The following is a 15,575-nucleotide window of genomic DNA, read 5'->3' as shown; positions in this document are numbered from 1 at the left end:
GAAGCATCGTCAACATCTCCAAATCTACAAGGTCAACCTCAACGAATATAACCCATATGAAAAAAATAATTTACCCTAAGCCGCATTTTCTTGGGTGTCATCATTGCGCCTCACTCCTCAGTTCGAGTACTGCGTACAGCTAACTGATGAGGGTGTGGGACTGAACCAGGTTGACACGACTGGCCCGTCCCCTCCATCTCCGCGAAACCCAGCGATGGGTGGTTCACCCTCCATCCTAGATCGAGTTCAAGCTGATAGCTCCTGACCTGCACGATGCTGATCCTTCCGCCACTCCCGCCTAGGGTAACACAAGGGGTGACAAGACTTCAACTAGAGTCGGTTACGTATGTTCAAGGCGCGATGCATCGACATATCGACATTTCAACATCTCGACCTCTAATAACTCCTGGTAGAGATGTTGTTTGCTTCTTAAGTTAGACCACACCAATATTGTGACGTCATCACGCACTTTCGATCCGTCCCGCGCAAGTTCATTAGTTAATAATTAAAGCGGTTCGTGGATTTTATGCTCAACTTTGCACCGAGCAAATAGCCCTCTAAAATGTCTGAGAGAAATGGATCGAAAAATCAGCCCGCCGCCCCTGAAGCGCAGGAAACTTGCACCCCCTGACTGCGTCGAAGATGCAAAACCGGAGGGAAACCCGCCTCCACAACCACTTGACGCACCAAAGACGGTGCGCCTGTTCTCGTGGAACGTCAACGGCATAGGGCCCTTCGTCCCCCCTCCTTCGTCAGGCCGCATCACAACCTTCTTCAAACCATCAAGTGGCGCCGAGGCCGTCCCGCAGAGGAGCAGCCACTCCCTCCGGGCCTTCCTATCGCGGCACAACTGGCCCGAAGTCCTCTTCCTGCAAGAGCTCAAGGTCGACCCAGCCAACCCCACCGCGCTAGCCCGCCTCCTCTCAGCAGTCAACACCCCATGCCTCGGCCCAGGCGACAGATCGACGCCCGACAGGACCTACACCCTAGACGCGTCCCTGCCGCGGGACAGACACAACGCGGGCGCCTTCCAGGGCAGGCTCTACGGCGTCGGCACCGTCCTGCGCGCCGACTTCGCGCGGGCCCACGTCGCCCGCGTGCGCGCCGTCGACTGGGACCTAGAGGGGCGCGTCAGCATCGTCGAGACCCGCTCGCCAGCCCCACCACCACCAGCAGCGGGCGAAACCCGACCCCAGGCAACCAAGGCAGACACAGAGGGTTCCAGCTCCTCCTCCCGCCTCGCCCTAATCAACGTCTACGCCGTCAACGGCACCTCGGCGCCGTACCGCGACCCGGCCACGGGCGCGCCTGCGGCGGGCGGCAGGACGCGCCACGACCACAAGGTCGCGTTCCACGCGCGCCTCCGCGACGAGTGCCTCGGTCTCGAGCGCCGCGGGTTCGGCGTCGTCGTGGCGGGGGACCTCAACGTCGCGCGCGGGCCGCTGGATGGCTACCCGCGGCTGCGGACGTGGCCGGCCAGGCATGCGGTTAATAGGGCTGATTTTAATGTTCGGTTCTTTGGGGAGGGGGATAATGTGCGGGCTGGGGCGTATGTTGGGGCGGAGGGGGAGGGGAGGGGGCCGTGTCTGGATGGGGTTGATGCTTTTAGGGCGGTGCATGGGTTGGAGAGGAGGTACACGTATTATCCGCGGACGAGGGAGTGGGGGAGTAGTTGCGATAGGGTCGACTTGGTTATCGTGTCCAAGGCGCTGTGGGAGAGCGGGCGGGTTTTGGGCACGGGGATTTTGGATTCGCCTGCGGAGCGTGGGCCCAGTGACCATGTGCCTCTCTGGGTTGAGGTCGCGTTGGGAGATCTTGGGCCGAGCGAGATACGCAAGCCTAAGAAGGATGGAGTGGATTAACAAAATATTTCCGGTGATATTATCTATCGTAGGCAAACTAGAGTTTCTATATTTCCTAGTCTTTTTCTCTCTGTGTATGTAGCTCGAAGAATCCTTGCTAATCCGCTCCTCCGTTGGCACTGTTCTGGCTGACCCGAATCGTCACTACCTTCTGCTGCATGCACATCCAAATTCCGTACCAATTAGAAGGGTTATCCCAGTGCGAGCAGATACCCATTGCATGAGCGGTGCTTCGCATGTGGGTTATCCTGCACACCGCCCGCCCAGGCCCCCGAGGGGATATATATGTGTTTGGTAGAACAGTATTATACTGTGCTCTCCATGTCGTCCGAACAACTGTGGTGTAGGTGGTCCAAGGACTGTGGAGCGAAGACACTCATATAATGCAATAAGTATGTCCCTGAGTCTAGCAAGCTTGTCTGTGAAGGTGCCGTTCCGAGGCCAGGCGCGGTCGACCCAAAGCGTGATGCATTCGTCCTGGCGCATGGTGTGGTCGTCCCAAGACCAAGTGTATTCTCCCCGAGGCTCCGCATGGCATCCACGGGATCTGGTGTATTCGACTTCGCACCGATGGTCCCAGGCGTATTCGTCCTGTGACTTGTCCGTAATACACGCGTTCATGTCGGTGAGATTTAGTTTGAGCTGAGGCCTATTCGTAGGCAGCCCTTCGGGTGACATTCGTTAGCTCCGAAGCCAAGGGTCATTGAGGAGCTGTGCGGCCGTCTTCCTATCCTCGGGGCGCCATTGAAGCATCCCCCTCACGAATGTTAGGAACTCCTCCTTCTTCTCGCCTTCGAGGTGCATCACCGAATTCTCCAAACTCGTGCCTTGCGGCACGTCGACATCGGCCTTCCATTTTCCTGATTCAAGCAAGGATTTAGCATATACGTGTGGTACCACGATGTGGCCAGCTCGGAGGCCAGCTCGGAGCAGAAATCTGTACCATCTTCCGTGAAGAACTCCATGCTCCGTCTCCCTCTTTGAAGGAGATCTAGAGGTGGAGGCCCTAGCATGCCGACTACCTCGGCGAGGTGAGCTCGAGTGGTGTATTTCTTTTTCTCAGGGTCGTCCCCGTAGAAGAGGTGTCTACCCTCATAGAGGTCCCAAATCTATTGCAAAGCAGTTAATAAAGCCATCGTCTTTGGTAATGGGAATCGAGAAGTGAGACACCTACCATGACGCCCACGTTCCAGATATCGACGGGATAGCTCCACTCCGTCATCAACATAACCTCAGGTGACCTGTACACATTCGGCTGCGCGTCGTGATTTCGTTTCTCATCGCCTCGAACCGCTGCACCAAAGTCGCCGAGAACAACATTGCCAAAGTCATCGGGCAAATCGAACCGTCTTGATGCGTATACCGTGGCACCATCCACAAATTTCCTTGCCGACGGGGTCTCAAGCTCAGCTTTGGTGAAAGCTTCTAGCACTGACTGGTCTACTAGCTCTTGCAAGATGTTGTCGCCTTTGAGATCTTGGAAAGGTGTTAGATCTTGCAGAAAGGGAGGACTGTTTGCTCGCCTACCTGTGTGGACGAGATGGCATTCCGTATGCAGGTAATCCAGAGCAAGGAACAGCTGAGCTAAGCCTGCCTTCAAGAGCTCCACGGTGAAGCGAAGTGTGGGATTTCGACGTAGCATGTCTCTCCAGCTATCCCACATTGGCTTCTGCACGAGGCAGTGGTGGTTTCCCTGGTCACATTGAAGCTCGAACGTGTCCAGGGCAGTCCGGACATGACGGTGGCCGGGATGCGAAGGATTAGCCTTGCCGAGATGCGCGTATATCTCGAACTCAGCTCGGTCTACTCCTCGTCTAAAAATCTTCAAGGCCACGTATTTGTGTTCCCTAGAAGTGGACGTCAGATTCATGATTTTGCCTTTTGTCGGGGCTTGGTCAACTTACTGAAGGTTGCGGGCTAGCCACACAGTAGATGTCGTCCCAAAGCCCACTTTACCCAGAACCTGGTATTTAGAAGCGTAGACATCCCCAATGTTTACCGGGTAGTACTGCCCGGCCTTGAATTCATCGAATTGCTCTTCTTCGAGGATGAGCGGATCCTTGACGATGGCAAACCCTGTCGTTGGAAACTGTAACGGGATTGATGGGGCCCGTCGCAATGAGTTTTTCATCAAATTGAGAAGAGATTTCATCTTTGCTTGAGGCAGAAAGGCAACTTGCTGGAGAAAGAACGTCGTGAAATCGTGGTTACCGTGGAACAGAGAACAGAAAAGGCAGCTGCAGCCTGAAATGTCCCTTACTTTCTCTTGTAAAATGGTCTTATGAGTTTGCTGAGGTAAGTCATTCCTCCAAGGCAGTCCAGGTACATATGCATGTGACGCTTCGGCTAAGCTTTTTGAGATTGAAACATTTGGTTTCAATCATCAGCCGCGACATGTACGTTATAATTGGTCGCCGAAGCGCTAGGAACTCCACTATCACAGTGGGTTGTCCAACTTGTCCAACCAGGCCTACATCTCCACTGCCAACCTCGTTGGGGCCGACAAACACTATGTGGCATTGGTTCAGCTAATAATAAACGTAGCCGCCATTGGCCTAGGCTGCAGGCACAATGACCCCTCGAGAGCGACTGAGAAGACAAACTGGCCGTGTTGGAGGGAAACTTATTGGACAAGCCTCCCAGTAGCCGCTGGTCATGCCAGGGACCGAGTTTCAAAGACAAGTGGAAGGGACTCGAAGGCGCGAACTGGCGAGCATCAATCGACCCTCTCACCATCTACATAATATATATCTAGGCACTATATAAAGTGCTGCTCGTGGCGTGCGTCCCCTTCATGATAGGCGGAGTGACCCAAGGCAACAGTCGTCTTTTTTCAGAGCTATCAAGTGCTTGCTTTGCTTCTTGACAAATTGCGCTACCATGTCTCGTTTCTTCAGTACTTCTGCTAGGGCTAGGGCCCTCGTGCGATTTCTCGGATTCGATATTGACAAGTTGCCTGGGCCTTATAAAACTGCGGCACAAAATTTTACGAAGCCAGGAGGCAGTGCTGAGAAAGTAAGCAGTGTCTCCCGATTTGAGAGACAGCGCCATGCGGCTGCTCGACACTTTACAAGGCATCTCACTGATACGGTCTCGTCCAGAAACTTGGCACGCTGAAGGAGGTATACATCAAGTAAGTCGTTCAGAAATGTGGATATCCCTTAGCTGAATAATATTGACCTTGAACTACCAACCTAGATCTAGAAATGGCAATCCTGTTCACCAGTCGCACTTCAATCCCGCCGACAAAGCGTTCGTCATCAGCGCTAGAATCGTTGGTTCGAAAGACACAAAGACTTGTCACATCTATAAAGATAGCATAGGAATGATTAAAAAAGGCAATACTAGAGAATAATTATAGTGTAAGCTGCATATGCATTATTAAACTGCCAAAGATATATAGTATGCATAGCATAGCTTGGCTGTCTTGATATGGATAGGAATAGGTTGACAGTTAGGTATGTGTCTATAAAGGCAGTTGTTTCTGTTAATTAGTAACAATGTCTAAGATTTTGTCTAGATTAGACGGGAAAAGAGGTTGTTAATTCCTAAGTTTTGCAGCATACAAGTGTGCCAAATCTCTCAAACCTTATATATAAACTAATTATAGCATGACAAAATAAGCAGCTCTGTGACGCTATTCTAGGGCTGCAATTTAACTTTGTTCAACACTGTAGTGGCCACACTAGAGCCAAGACATGATTCAAATGGACTCAGGGTGCTTACATCAGAAGGAAGGGTTTAAATTCTCGATGACACCTGCTACCTGCTCTATGATAATTACGCTGGAACTGTTTCTGCGCAACCGTAGAGTCTTTGAGATGAGTTTCGCACACAATCGTATCTTTATACTCTGCCATTGACCTCGCCACAAATGAACCGTGTTTCGAATCTGGGCGATACCTAGTCAGAACTGGTTTCGAACAAAATGTGGCAATTGTATCTCTCGGCCATTCAGTTCCATGTCCCCCAGCCTGTCAACCAACCATCTTTGCGCAACCCGGACTGCCGCATTTGGTTTTGCCCTGTCCAGTCTGCTTCAAGAAGAAGCTGCCTTGCGGGAGTCTTTGGCCAATAGTTTATGTTCCAACGGAAGATAGATTCTGCCGACCATTGCTTCGTCAAATGACTGCACTCAGTTACCAGTATAGAATAATATACCGTCACTGCTCTAGTTGTCGGAAAAATGATTACGGGGACGTGGGTGTTGAGCTTCGGATTGTCCGAGCGCCGATCAGAAAGACGGCCGCCTCATCCAGATGCAGGATTGCGTTCCAACGGCTCGCAGCCCTGAAGGTTGTTGTCAGACTACTCTCCACACGCACTGGGTCCACAGAAATTGGCCTGCTAGGACTGTCTAAAGTGGCCCTTACAGGTCTCTGCCATCGTTTCTGCAGTCAAATCCTTGCCGACGTCAAGGGGCCCAACAACTTGAGGGGTCAACGATGTATCACTTCAAGCGTTTGAGGGTTTAATCCAACCAGAGCAAAAAGTCGATTCCCCCATCGTTTCCCCTGTACTAGATCTGAGAGAACACCTTGCACGCCCCAGCACACCCACTACACTGGGTAAAGCAGCAGCGGCACCGGCCCGCTCACAAAGATGGCAATGGCTGAGGGCAAGATTCGGTCTACATTTGAGTCTCTAATCTCTCGGCACAGGTTGAAGGGTCAGCAGCTCGCCCCTGAAGATGGGCTGTCGATGTTTATGCTATACCAGCTTATTGTTATGAACATTCGAGTGCATTGGAAATGTTCAGTCTGGGACAGTCATGGCTATGGGATAGAGAATCATTGAACCCGTATTCGGTTCCTTTGAGAGCCAGGAAACACGGACCGGAGCCCGTAACTAGTTCGCCCCTCTCAATATGCTAGACTCCAAAATCCAACCTAGATCCTTCCGCTGATCCTTCCGCATTATAAATTCCTTCCTGCGGAGAGGGGACAAATTTGGAGTCAATAATTCTTCCACCATCACTCGAACATCATGTCGTTCAACCCCATCCAAGGAATAGTTCACAATGAAGGTTGCGATCTTCACTACTGGTACCAGGGCACCGGCCCCCTGGTCACCTTCATTCCCGGGGGCAACGGCCACGGCAAGCAGTACAACAAGATAATGGCCGCCCTCTCTGACCGATTCACCTGCGTCACCTTCGACAGGCGTCAAATGTCCGCCAGCAAAGCCGTGGTCAACAAGCCCCTCAACCCACCGCAGCAGGCCCGAGACATCCTCGCCATCATCAAGGCCGTGGGCTTCGAGAGGTCAATCATATTCGGCAACAGCCTCGGGGGCGTGCTCGCCTTCCAGTTCGCCCACGACCACCCCTCGGCCGTCGCGCAGCTCATCGTGCACGAGGCCCCGACCTTGCTCCTGCTGCCGGACGCGAGCGCCGTCTACGAGTGGCTGGTGCACCTGATGGAGCTCAAGGAGGCGGAAGGCTGCGAGGCGGCGGCGGCCGAGTTCGTGACGCGGTTCGTCGGGTACGACGCCGAGGGCGTGCCCGCGACGGCGCCCCTGGAGCCGGAAAACCTGCGGAACTTCTGGGAGAACGAGTTCCACATCATCTCGACGTACATGCCGAATCTGTGGAGGATCAGGGAGAACGGGACGAGAGTGGGACTCATGAGGGGGGTGAGGAGCGGGGATGCGTTCTACGCTAGGACGACGTACGAGCAGGAGAAGATCCTAGGATGCCCGAGGATGGATGTGCCGGGGCATCATCAGGGTTTCGAAGTCGAGACGGAGGAGTTCCTCCCGTATTTCTTCGACATGTTAAAGCTGCTGGGCTGGAGTAGCTCTGATTAACGCTGTGGCTTGAGAGTCGGGAACGAGTTTGTGGGAGCTCTCCCATTCTGGCTGCCTCACTGTGTATTTCTCGCCAATCATCTGCTTCTACCTACCATGTATGAAGCTGCCACATTAACGAGGCGTTTTGCACTGCCACAGTCATAAGGCAGCGAGGCGTTTCGCTGTGTCACCGCCGTCAAGACCTTAAATTAAAATGTTGGCAGTCTTTTCCTCCTTTCCAACATCTCCTCCTCACCGTGGCCGGGTGCATTCGCCTCGGATCGGCCCGAGGCCACTTCCCGACAATGGATCCCTTGAGCGCTGGAGCCAGCGTACTTGCCTTTGTTGGCATTCTCAACTCCCTCCAGCTGGTCTACGAGACATTGTCATCCATCAAGGATGGCCCCGAAAACGTGCGGCTAGTTGCAAACAGCGTCGGCCAGCTCCGCTCCATCGTCAAGCAGCTCCAGCGCCAACAATCCCTCACCGATCTAGATGGAGAAGCTCAGCTGAAGCAATGCGCCGACGACGTTGATGCTATCGCGAACAAGTTGGCGAGGCTCCACATCTCACCGTCGGAGAAACGCGGTGGGAAGATCTGGAAGCGCATCAAGGCTGCGCTCAGCGAGAAAGACTTCGACCGCATGAATAAGGTCCTCAGCAGCCATTCATCTGCTCTCAGTCTGCGACTGATCGTCCAGCAGAAGTAAGTGCAGTGAGGGGTCGTTTCCAGTGTCGAGATCTAACCCCGGACGACAGAGACGTCGTAATTGAATGCCGAGACCAGATTCTCTTGCTCAAAACTGATGTTGCCAAGCGGCAAGATAGAGCTGCCTTACAGGAAGATGGTTCCAGCAGTAGTGGCGGCAACGAAGTCCCACCTGCCCTGCAGTCCCAAATGGACACAATGCTGCAGATCCTCCGCCAACTACAAGCACAGACACCAACCCAACCAACCAACCAACCTGCTGTGGTTGAAATATCGGACGAAGACCTTGTGGTAGAAGAGACAACAGATGGCGGAGATGTGGAGAGCAATGTCTGCAACCAGCTGAGTGAAACAATCAACGAACTGTGCGTGCTTATCGGCGACAACGAGCGAACCATCAGGTCCGATGACGCCGACGACATTATGGAAAAGCTGGAGAAACTTCTCAGCTATGCCAAATCTGACCAGCTCCAGCCTATCCGCGGGGTTCTCGACCCAGAAGACTCTGACCGGCGAGGCGAGCTTTCAAGAGACATTCGACGCGTATCCCGCCACCTCATGTCCTCGACCAGATTATCCATCAATGAAGGAGGTCAGTAGGGATCTTACCATGAGAGAAAATGATGAAATCTGATAAAAAAACAGTCCAAAAGAAGGCGCTTCCTGCCGGTATCCGCCTTCTTCGGCAACAGCGGCAGCGGAGGGAATTCGATATCGGCGCTGGCCGCTTAGCCATTTCTACGACAGAATGGAGACATCGATTTCGAGAAGGTACCACGAGAAGCTGCGCTGGTGATTCTGACGAAACGCAAGAAGCGGATGCCAGGAACTTCTCAGCGACATTGACCTTCTTCCCGTCAAAAGGGTCCATACAGAAGAGAATGCTGGCAATGTCTATTCGTCAGAGCGAGCTAATGAAGGGAAATTTGTTGACAATCCCTAGCATATCCGTTAACCGAGTACGACCCAGAGACTCGGAAGTGTTTTCTCTAGTCGAAATCGGCGATCTAGATGGCCTTCGGAGATCTTTCGCACAAGGGATGGCATCTGTCAGAGACCATGATGAGCATGGGAGGTCATTACTGTCTGTAAGTCGTAGTCAACGATCTCCCCAAAGAGGGGCCGACGCTAACATTGGCCAGTATGCGACGGAGCAACCAGATATCTGTAAGTTCTTAATTGAATGTGGTCTCGACGTAGACCATATTGCGCCGGCGTCGTGGGATGGGAAAGGAGAATTGCGTGTGTAAGAGTCCACGTCTCGTTCTTGACATGTTGAACTTTCATTTGACCGAAGCAGTTCTCTACTCAATGGCCAGTTTTACAGCGACAACGTCAATATCATCCAGTGCCGAAAACTCATTCTTGGGGCTGGAGCGGATCCTTCAATAAAAACCGAAATAGATGGCATTCCTTTCTCTTCTTTCGAAAATATCATAGACTTCGGCTCTCCGGTAAGTTGAACTCGTCCAATTAATCACAAATTGAACTGACCAGCTTCCAGGGCTCAATAAAAGCCTTCTTAGACATTGGCAGTTACTTTATCGACATAGAGACCTGCGATGTAATGAGAGAAAGGAGCACGCCCTTGCTTCGGCACTGCATGGGGCTTGGAGATGGCTACTCTAGGGATGTCATTGCTCTCTTACTACAACGCGGCGCCAATGTCCATGCAGTGGATACGTATGGCAGATCATGCCTTCACCTAGCCATTAGGGCAACTAAGGGTCCGAATCGCTTGGAAGAAGAGTTTGCTGCTCTGGCCGTGCTTGTCAGATCAGGTGCCGATGTTCGTGCTGAGGACGACTGGGGACGTTCGGTATCTAAAACAGCATACCAAGGGCTCTCGGTCGATTCAGGCAGCTATCCCGGGGACTTGTGGGACAGTGTGTTGGCTGCCTGCGGTTATCAAGTCTCCGAATTCCGCCGGCACTACCCGCGGAGAGCACGATACACAAGAGACTACCCTCGACGCATTTTTGAGAAGCTCTGGGAAGGACGGCAACATTTGTGTCCTTACTGGGACGAGGATAGAGAGAGCCGTGTCTTCGAAGTCGAGGACGCGGACGATTAGGTTTAGAGAGGAAAGGCATTACGGATTTTGTTTTTGTATTTGATATAGAGGGCTACAGGGCAAACAAGTCTCCCCACGCGTCTTACTTTCTTTCACAGTTGGGCCTGGTCTAGACTGGGATGTTGAGGAGCAAAAGTCGAGGCTAACAAGCATCCCGTAACTTCTCTTGGATAATCCTTGCTGTCATTGCCGCCTTTGGGTAAGGACTTTCAAACTGCGTTCAAATTGTATAGAACCGGAACTTCCATCCACTTTTAGGGGCTTAAGGGGGGTCTCGAGGGCGTGTTCTCGATAATCGTCAACATCTAGATCGATCACTAGAAAAGGAACCGATATTCTGCCCCCCGTCCCGTCACGTCGGGTGTCGCGAAACAACATGGCGAAACATTTGTCCTAGTGCCACATCCACACTATCGTAAATCCCATGGTGGGGATGCGTCGCTAGTTGAATCAGGTACCCTAGCTGCTAGCTGCCTGGCTAGCCGATTTCCTGGGTGCGGGGTCCATCCGGACTTCATCTTGTAGTTACAACCACGATGTCGGTTCGGGCAAGTTGATGTCGAGTAGACCCTTATTAACTCGCAGCCCTCCTCTCCTAGCTCCCATCTATCCCATGAACAGGCTGTCGAAGAGGGAGGTGCACAAACTCCTCAAGCCGTGCCCTAGCAAGCAAGAATGCTACCCACGATGTCACTAGCAATGCCAAGTTCAACAGCATCCGGCAGTCCGGATCTGGCCGGACTGGAAGCCGAGGCAGGGGTTAAACGAGGACGAGTGGACCGCCGCCTCCGCACGCGCCCTGCACTCCACCCATCATGTTTGTGGAAGCGGCACAACATCGGCTCTTGGGGATGATGGTGGGACTGTATATGAAGTCTCCCACCCCGTGGGAGGGCACACATACACATGCACACCTACACGCACCGCGCCCCGGCACAACCTAATCTTACCCCAACGCCTCCCTCCCCTAACCATCGCCACCATCGCCAACCATGGCCACCCCCACTTCACCACCGTCGACGCAGAGCGCCGTCGTCGTCAAGCACGCTGGGAAGGATTGGAAGATGGAGGTCGACCACTCCTACCCGGTGCCGACCCTAGAGGCAGGCCAGGCCCTAGTCCGCCTGTCATACACGGGCGTGTGCCACTCGGACCTATCCGGCATCAACGGCAGCTGGGACCGCAAGATAACGTGCGACGTGCCGGGCCACGAGGGCGTCGGCCGCGTCCTAGCCTACCACCCGGACACCGACCCGACCACGGCGCCGGCGCTGGGTGCTCGGGTCGGCGTCCCGCTGATCCGCCGGCCCTGCACCACATGCTCCATCTGCCTCCTGCCCGACGGCGAGGTCATGTGTCCCAACACGGGCTTCCACGGCCTGCAGTGCAACGGCACCTACCAGCAGTACATCGCCGTGTACGCCTCGTACCTGGTCCCGCTGCCCGAGGGGAAACCCGCCTCCACCTCCACCTCCCCCCAAGCCATCGACGACGATGCGCTCCTCGCCCCCGTCCTCTGCGGCGGCGTCACGGCCTACAAGGCGCTCAAGAAATCCGGCGCGCGCGCCGGCGACTGGGTTGCCGTGGCGGGGGCGGGCGGCGGGCTGGGCATCTTCGCGGTGCAGTACGCGGCGGCGATGGGGATGCGCGTGGTGGCCATCGACGCGGGCGAGCAGAAGCGCGCCGCCACGCTGCGCCACGGCGCCGCGGCCTTTGTCGACTACCTCGACGGCGGCGTGGCGGCCAAGGTGCTGGAGATCACGGGCGGCGAAGGCGCCAAGGCGGTGCTTGTGCTTGCGCCGGCGGAGAAGACGTATAATGAGGCGCTGAGCTATGTCGCTTGCCAGGGGTGTGTTGTGTGTGTGGGCATCCCTCATGAGGATGTTAGGATGGCGGTCCCGCCTGGGCTGCTGATGCACCGTGATGTGTCTATCCGCGGGTCTATGGTCGGCACGCGGGCTGATATAGCTGAGGCGCTTGATTACGTTGTCCGCGGGCTTGTCAAGCCGGACGTGGTGGTGCACGGGATGGAAGACATCGTCGACATATACAAGAGGATGGAGAGGAACGAGGTTATCGGCCGAGCTGTACTGAAGCTGTGACGGGGCTTCGCCGGGCCATGCGTGGCCTGCATGTGACGAGGATGGCAGCGACCGAGCTCTCCGGCGATGTCGTTGCGGGCTGGCCGCTGAATGCAGAGGGTGGTTTTCAGGTTGGTTCTTCAGCTACGACTGAGGCTTTGGCAAGCTGGAGGCCCGGAAGGACAAGATTGCCAGCAGCGATTTGCCCAAGTTCAAACCCACTCTTTAGTGTAACATTTCAGGAGAGCCTATTCAAGCAGATACCGTTGTGAAACTCGGGATTCCATGTCAGCTTCAAGGGTCACCAACCATCTTAGACAATTGCACCAACTCAGCAAAATGTGAACTTTACTCTGATTGATTTACTCCTATCTGCAGACATGGATTGGGTACTTAATCGGTCTTTCGATAATTCCATACACTCTACCTCTGTGACTATTTCATTCCAGCAGTCTTCTTGCTCTCTATAAATTAAATCTGTCTGGAGTACTATCAGTTTCCTGGGGTAACATCACCACTTCAGGCTGGGCTGAAGCTATCACAGGGGTTACTTCTTGTCCGAGACAACAGCACCCTACTCTTTAAATCTAATCAAGCCAGCACCGGGTTGTTTCCATTCAGTGTGATTTCTTGCGCTTAGGTTAAGTAAACGTACGCCCCTTCTCCTAGGTCTTGTCTGGCCCCGAGAGGTGGGAAATCCCAACCCCGATATGAATTAATTACGGCGGCCAAGCTTCCGTTACGGAGTGGTGGGGAGTGAGGCGTCTCTTTGGCTCCTCTCGATGGTGCGCGTATGCCCTTAATGGCCAACATTAACCCTCAAATTGAGACGGAAACTTTATCCGGGTTAGGGACGGAGCACGACGACCAAATCCCACCCTATCTTCACATAAGAGCCACTGCGATGATTTCTAATGTGCAGATACTTGTAGTTCAACTCTATATACATTGAGATCTCGGGTTTTGAGGACAAAACCATCATGCGACTTGCCATTTTGAGCAGTGTCCTGGTGGCTTGGCTGGGGACCTCAGCTGAGGCAAAATTCGGCCTTACTACCACTACAAAATCCTACAGCGTTGACACCAACGCCGGTTTGGTTTTTGATGTCAGCAGGTATTTGTCATTCCTGAGAAGAGTCAAACACTTCGTTTGGGGCATTAATTCCTGCACTGAGCGGAGGTCTTCAAAAGACAAGACTAACTGCGTAGCTGAAACAGGAGCAATGGAGACATCACCAGCCTTCAGTACAATGGGGTCCAGTACCAGGGGACGTCCAAAATGTCCCAGATCAACTCAGGTCTGGGAACCTCGCAGGTATCAGCGGAGACCATAGGTGACTACGTCAAGATCACCGTGAAGGCGGGGGGCTCCCAGCCGGTCACCCATTACTACGTCGCAAAGCCCGACGACCCAACCATATACATGGCAACCTATATCACCGGCGAGGTCGACCCCGGAGAGCTTCGGTGGCTCGCACGGCTCCGTCGCTCGGCCGTTCCCAACGGCTGGCACGGCGATGCCGGGGTTCTTGACGGGTGCACTGCGTTTGAGGGCAAGGACACCTTCAAATGCCCCAACGGCCAGACGCGCTGTAAGATGTACACCGCGGATCGGTTCATCGACGACCAGGTCCACGGCGTGACCGGCAAGGTGAGCAACCCTATGAACCATCGTGAACGAGATTCCAGTTATTGACACTAGATCAAGGATGTGGGTATATGGATGATCATGCCAGGAGTTGCATACGAAACCTCCTCTGGCGGCCCTTTCATGAGGGACATCAACACCCAGAGCGGAGACGACCAGGAACTATACTGGTACATGAACAGCGGCCATGTCCGCACGGAGCCCTGGCGATTCGGTCTCATGGGACCCTACGCCATGAAGTTCACGTAAGCCTCTGTAACACATCCTCTCCCTTCGCATCCAGACCGAAGGGGCAGGTTCCCAGCACTAACCCCCAAACAGCAACGGCTCCCAACCCTCCGGCGACCTCGACACAACCTTCTTCGACGAGCTCTCCGTACAAGGTTACGTCCCCCGCACCAGCCGCGGCACCGTCTCCGGCGCAGCAACCGGCATCCCGCCCACCTTCGAGACAGTCCTCCACTGGCACAACACGGCGGCACAGTACTGGGCCAAGGCATCTGCAGACGGGAGATACGCCTCCCCGCCCATGAAGCCCGGCACCTACACGGCGACCATGTACCGCGGCGAGTTCCCCGTCGCCAACGGCACCGTGACCGTCACGGCCGGCGCAGACGTGACGTGGGACGTCGCGTCCACGGAGCCGAAGCCGGACGTCGTCTGGCGCATCGGCGACTTCGACGGGAGGCCAATGGAACTGCGCAATGGTGATAAGATTGAGCGCATGCACCCGGCCGATGTGCGGATGGGCGCCTGGGGAGGGAAGTATGTCGTTGGGACGTCGAAGCCCGCGGAGGACTTCCCCATGGCGCTGTTTTCTAAGGAGGGCGGGACTGTTGAGGTGACGTTCCGGTTGGCGGCTGATCAGGTAGCGGCGGCGGTGCTGCGGGTCGGCACGACGCTGTCATTTAAGGGGGGGAGGCCGTCTGTCAAGATTGGTGGGTGGACGGGGAAGGATCCGGGGGCGCCGGTATGGTTGGACTTCTTTCTTTCTGTTGTTGATTTTTCTCGCCGTGACTCCCCTATACCCCCTCCGTTTCTCCTCAGCACACCTACATTCGAAAGAGTCAACTGGGCTGACAAGACTTCTTAGAAACTGATCGATTCCCGCGGCGTCACTCGTGGCGCCTACCGGGGCTACGGTGAAGTGTATACCTGGGACGTCCCGGCCAGCGCGCTCCGCGAGGGCGACAACACACTAACGCTCGGGGTGTCCGGGTCGGGGGACCAGGAGTTCCTCAGCGCGAATTATATTGTTGACGCGGTCGAGTTGCAGGGGCGGGCCGGTGCTGACAGTCCTAAGACCTGAGAACAAGTTGCGCCAAGCAGACGGCATTAGGTCGATGCATTACTTAAATGAGAGGCTGGTTTCGTTCTATTCTGATATCCATGATTATTCATCAGTGCAGTT

General features: G+C 54.4%; 6 protein-coding genes across 6 annotated transcripts; 5 read left to right on the top strand and 1 right to left on the bottom strand.

Annotated features, from left to right (window-relative positions):
- The first annotated feature begins 540 nt into the window (after nucleotides 1–540).
- Nucleotides 541–2,059, top strand: QBC33DRAFT_171099 (Endonuclease/exonuclease/phosphatase). Its single transcript, XM_060422327.1, has one exon. It carries the CDS (start codon nucleotides 576–578, stop codon nucleotides 1,860–1,862), a length of 1,287 nt encoding a protein of 428 aa, XP_060288117.1. The 5' UTR covers nucleotides 541–575; the 3' UTR covers nucleotides 1,863–2,059.
- A 466-nt stretch (nucleotides 2,060–2,525) lies between these two features.
- On the bottom strand, nucleotides 2,526–4,186 carry QBC33DRAFT_171097 (kinase-like domain-containing protein). The gene is made up of 5 exons (XM_060422326.1): nucleotides 3,767–4,186; nucleotides 3,390–3,709; nucleotides 3,037–3,338; nucleotides 2,806–2,971; nucleotides 2,526–2,722 (listed from the first exon to the last, which is right to left on the bottom strand). The coding sequence occupies exons 1-5, from the start codon at nucleotides 4,012–4,014 to the stop codon at nucleotides 2,544–2,546; spliced, it is 1,215 nt and encodes a 404-aa protein (XP_060288116.1). The 5' UTR covers nucleotides 4,015–4,186; the 3' UTR covers nucleotides 2,526–2,543.
- A 2,423-nt stretch (nucleotides 4,187–6,609) lies between these two features.
- QBC33DRAFT_171093 (Alpha/Beta hydrolase protein) lies at nucleotides 6,610–7,721 on the top strand. Its single transcript, XM_060422325.1, has one exon. The coding sequence runs from the start codon at nucleotides 6,849–6,851 to the stop codon at nucleotides 7,668–7,670; it is 822 nt and encodes a 273-aa protein (XP_060288115.1). The 5' UTR covers nucleotides 6,610–6,848; the 3' UTR covers nucleotides 7,671–7,721.
- Nucleotides 7,722–7,868: 147 nt separating this feature from the next.
- Nucleotides 7,869–10,697, top strand: QBC33DRAFT_525140 (uncharacterized protein). The gene is made up of 6 exons (XM_060426786.1): nucleotides 7,869–8,358; nucleotides 8,412–8,953; nucleotides 9,007–9,449; nucleotides 9,504–9,607; nucleotides 9,662–9,815; nucleotides 9,866–10,697. Exons 1-6 carry the CDS (start codon nucleotides 7,958–7,960, stop codon nucleotides 10,433–10,435), a joined length of 2,214 nt encoding a protein of 737 aa, XP_060288114.1. The 5' UTR covers nucleotides 7,869–7,957; the 3' UTR covers nucleotides 10,436–10,697.
- A 245-nt stretch (nucleotides 10,698–10,942) lies between these two features.
- Nucleotides 10,943–12,880, top strand: QBC33DRAFT_592628 (uncharacterized protein). Its single transcript, XM_060431690.1, has one exon. The coding sequence runs from the start codon at nucleotides 11,428–11,430 to the stop codon at nucleotides 12,535–12,537; it is 1,110 nt and encodes a 369-aa protein (XP_060288113.1). The 5' UTR covers nucleotides 10,943–11,427; the 3' UTR covers nucleotides 12,538–12,880.
- Nucleotides 12,881–13,366: 486 nt separating this feature from the next.
- Nucleotides 13,367–15,473, top strand: QBC33DRAFT_592624 (rhamnogalacturonase B; the record flags this gene model as incomplete). The annotated part of the gene is made up of 5 exons (XM_060431689.1): nucleotides 13,367–13,630; nucleotides 13,735–14,167; nucleotides 14,219–14,409; nucleotides 14,486–15,134; nucleotides 15,258–15,473. Exons 1-5 carry the CDS (start codon nucleotides 13,497–13,499, stop codon nucleotides 15,471–15,473), a joined length of 1,623 nt encoding a protein of 540 aa, XP_060288112.1. The 5' UTR covers nucleotides 13,367–13,496.
- Between the last annotated feature and the right edge of the window lie 102 nt (nucleotides 15,474–15,575).

Source organism: Phialemonium atrogriseum (genome assembly GCF_030411735.1).
Source record: "Phialemonium atrogriseum strain 8032-3 unplaced genomic scaffold QBC33scaffold_2, whole genome shotgun sequence".
Taxonomy (NCBI): Eukaryota; Fungi; Ascomycota; class Sordariomycetes; order Cephalothecales; family Cephalothecaceae; genus Phialemonium; species Phialemonium atrogriseum.
This window is presented reverse-complemented; position numbering and strand designations above follow the sequence as displayed.

What these genes read in the sequence shown, in the direction of transcription:
- QBC33DRAFT_525140 (XM_060426786.1), top strand. Translation starts at nt 7,958, where the DNA reads ATGGATCCCTTGAGCGCTGGAGCCAGCGTACTTGCCTTTGTTGGCATT. An exon ending in ATTATCCATCAATGAAGGAG is followed by an intron (nt 8,954 to 9,006) that starts GTCAGTAGGGAT and finishes ATAAAAAAACAG; the next exon opens with TCCAAAAGAAGGCGCTTCCT. An exon ending in GGGAAAGGAGAATTGCGTGT is followed by an intron (nt 9,608 to 9,661) that starts GTAAGAGTCCAC and finishes TGACCGAAGCAG; the next exon opens with TTCTCTACTCAATGGCCAGT.
- QBC33DRAFT_592628 (XM_060431690.1), top strand. Translation starts at nt 11,428, where the DNA reads ATGGCCACCCCCACTTCACCACCGTCGACGCAGAGCGCCGTCGTCGTC.
- QBC33DRAFT_171099 (XM_060422327.1), top strand. Translation starts at nt 576, where the DNA reads ATGGATCGAAAAATCAGCCCGCCGCCCCTGAAGCGCAGGAAACTTGCA.
- QBC33DRAFT_171097 (XM_060422326.1), bottom strand. Translation starts at nt 4,014, where the DNA reads ATGAAATCTCTTCTCAATTTGATGAAAAACTCATTGCGACGGGCCCCA. An exon ending in TGGCTAGCCCGCAACCTTCA is followed by an intron (nt 3,710 to 3,766) that starts GTAAGTTGACCA and finishes GTCCACTTCTAG; the next exon opens with GGAACACAAATACGTGGCCT. An exon ending in GGAGTTCTTCACGGAAGATG is followed by an intron (nt 2,723 to 2,805) that starts GTACAGATTTCT and finishes TGCTTGAATCAG; the next exon opens with GAAAATGGAAGGCCGATGTC.
- QBC33DRAFT_171093 (XM_060422325.1), top strand. Translation starts at nt 6,849, where the DNA reads ATGTCGTTCAACCCCATCCAAGGAATAGTTCACAATGAAGGTTGCGAT.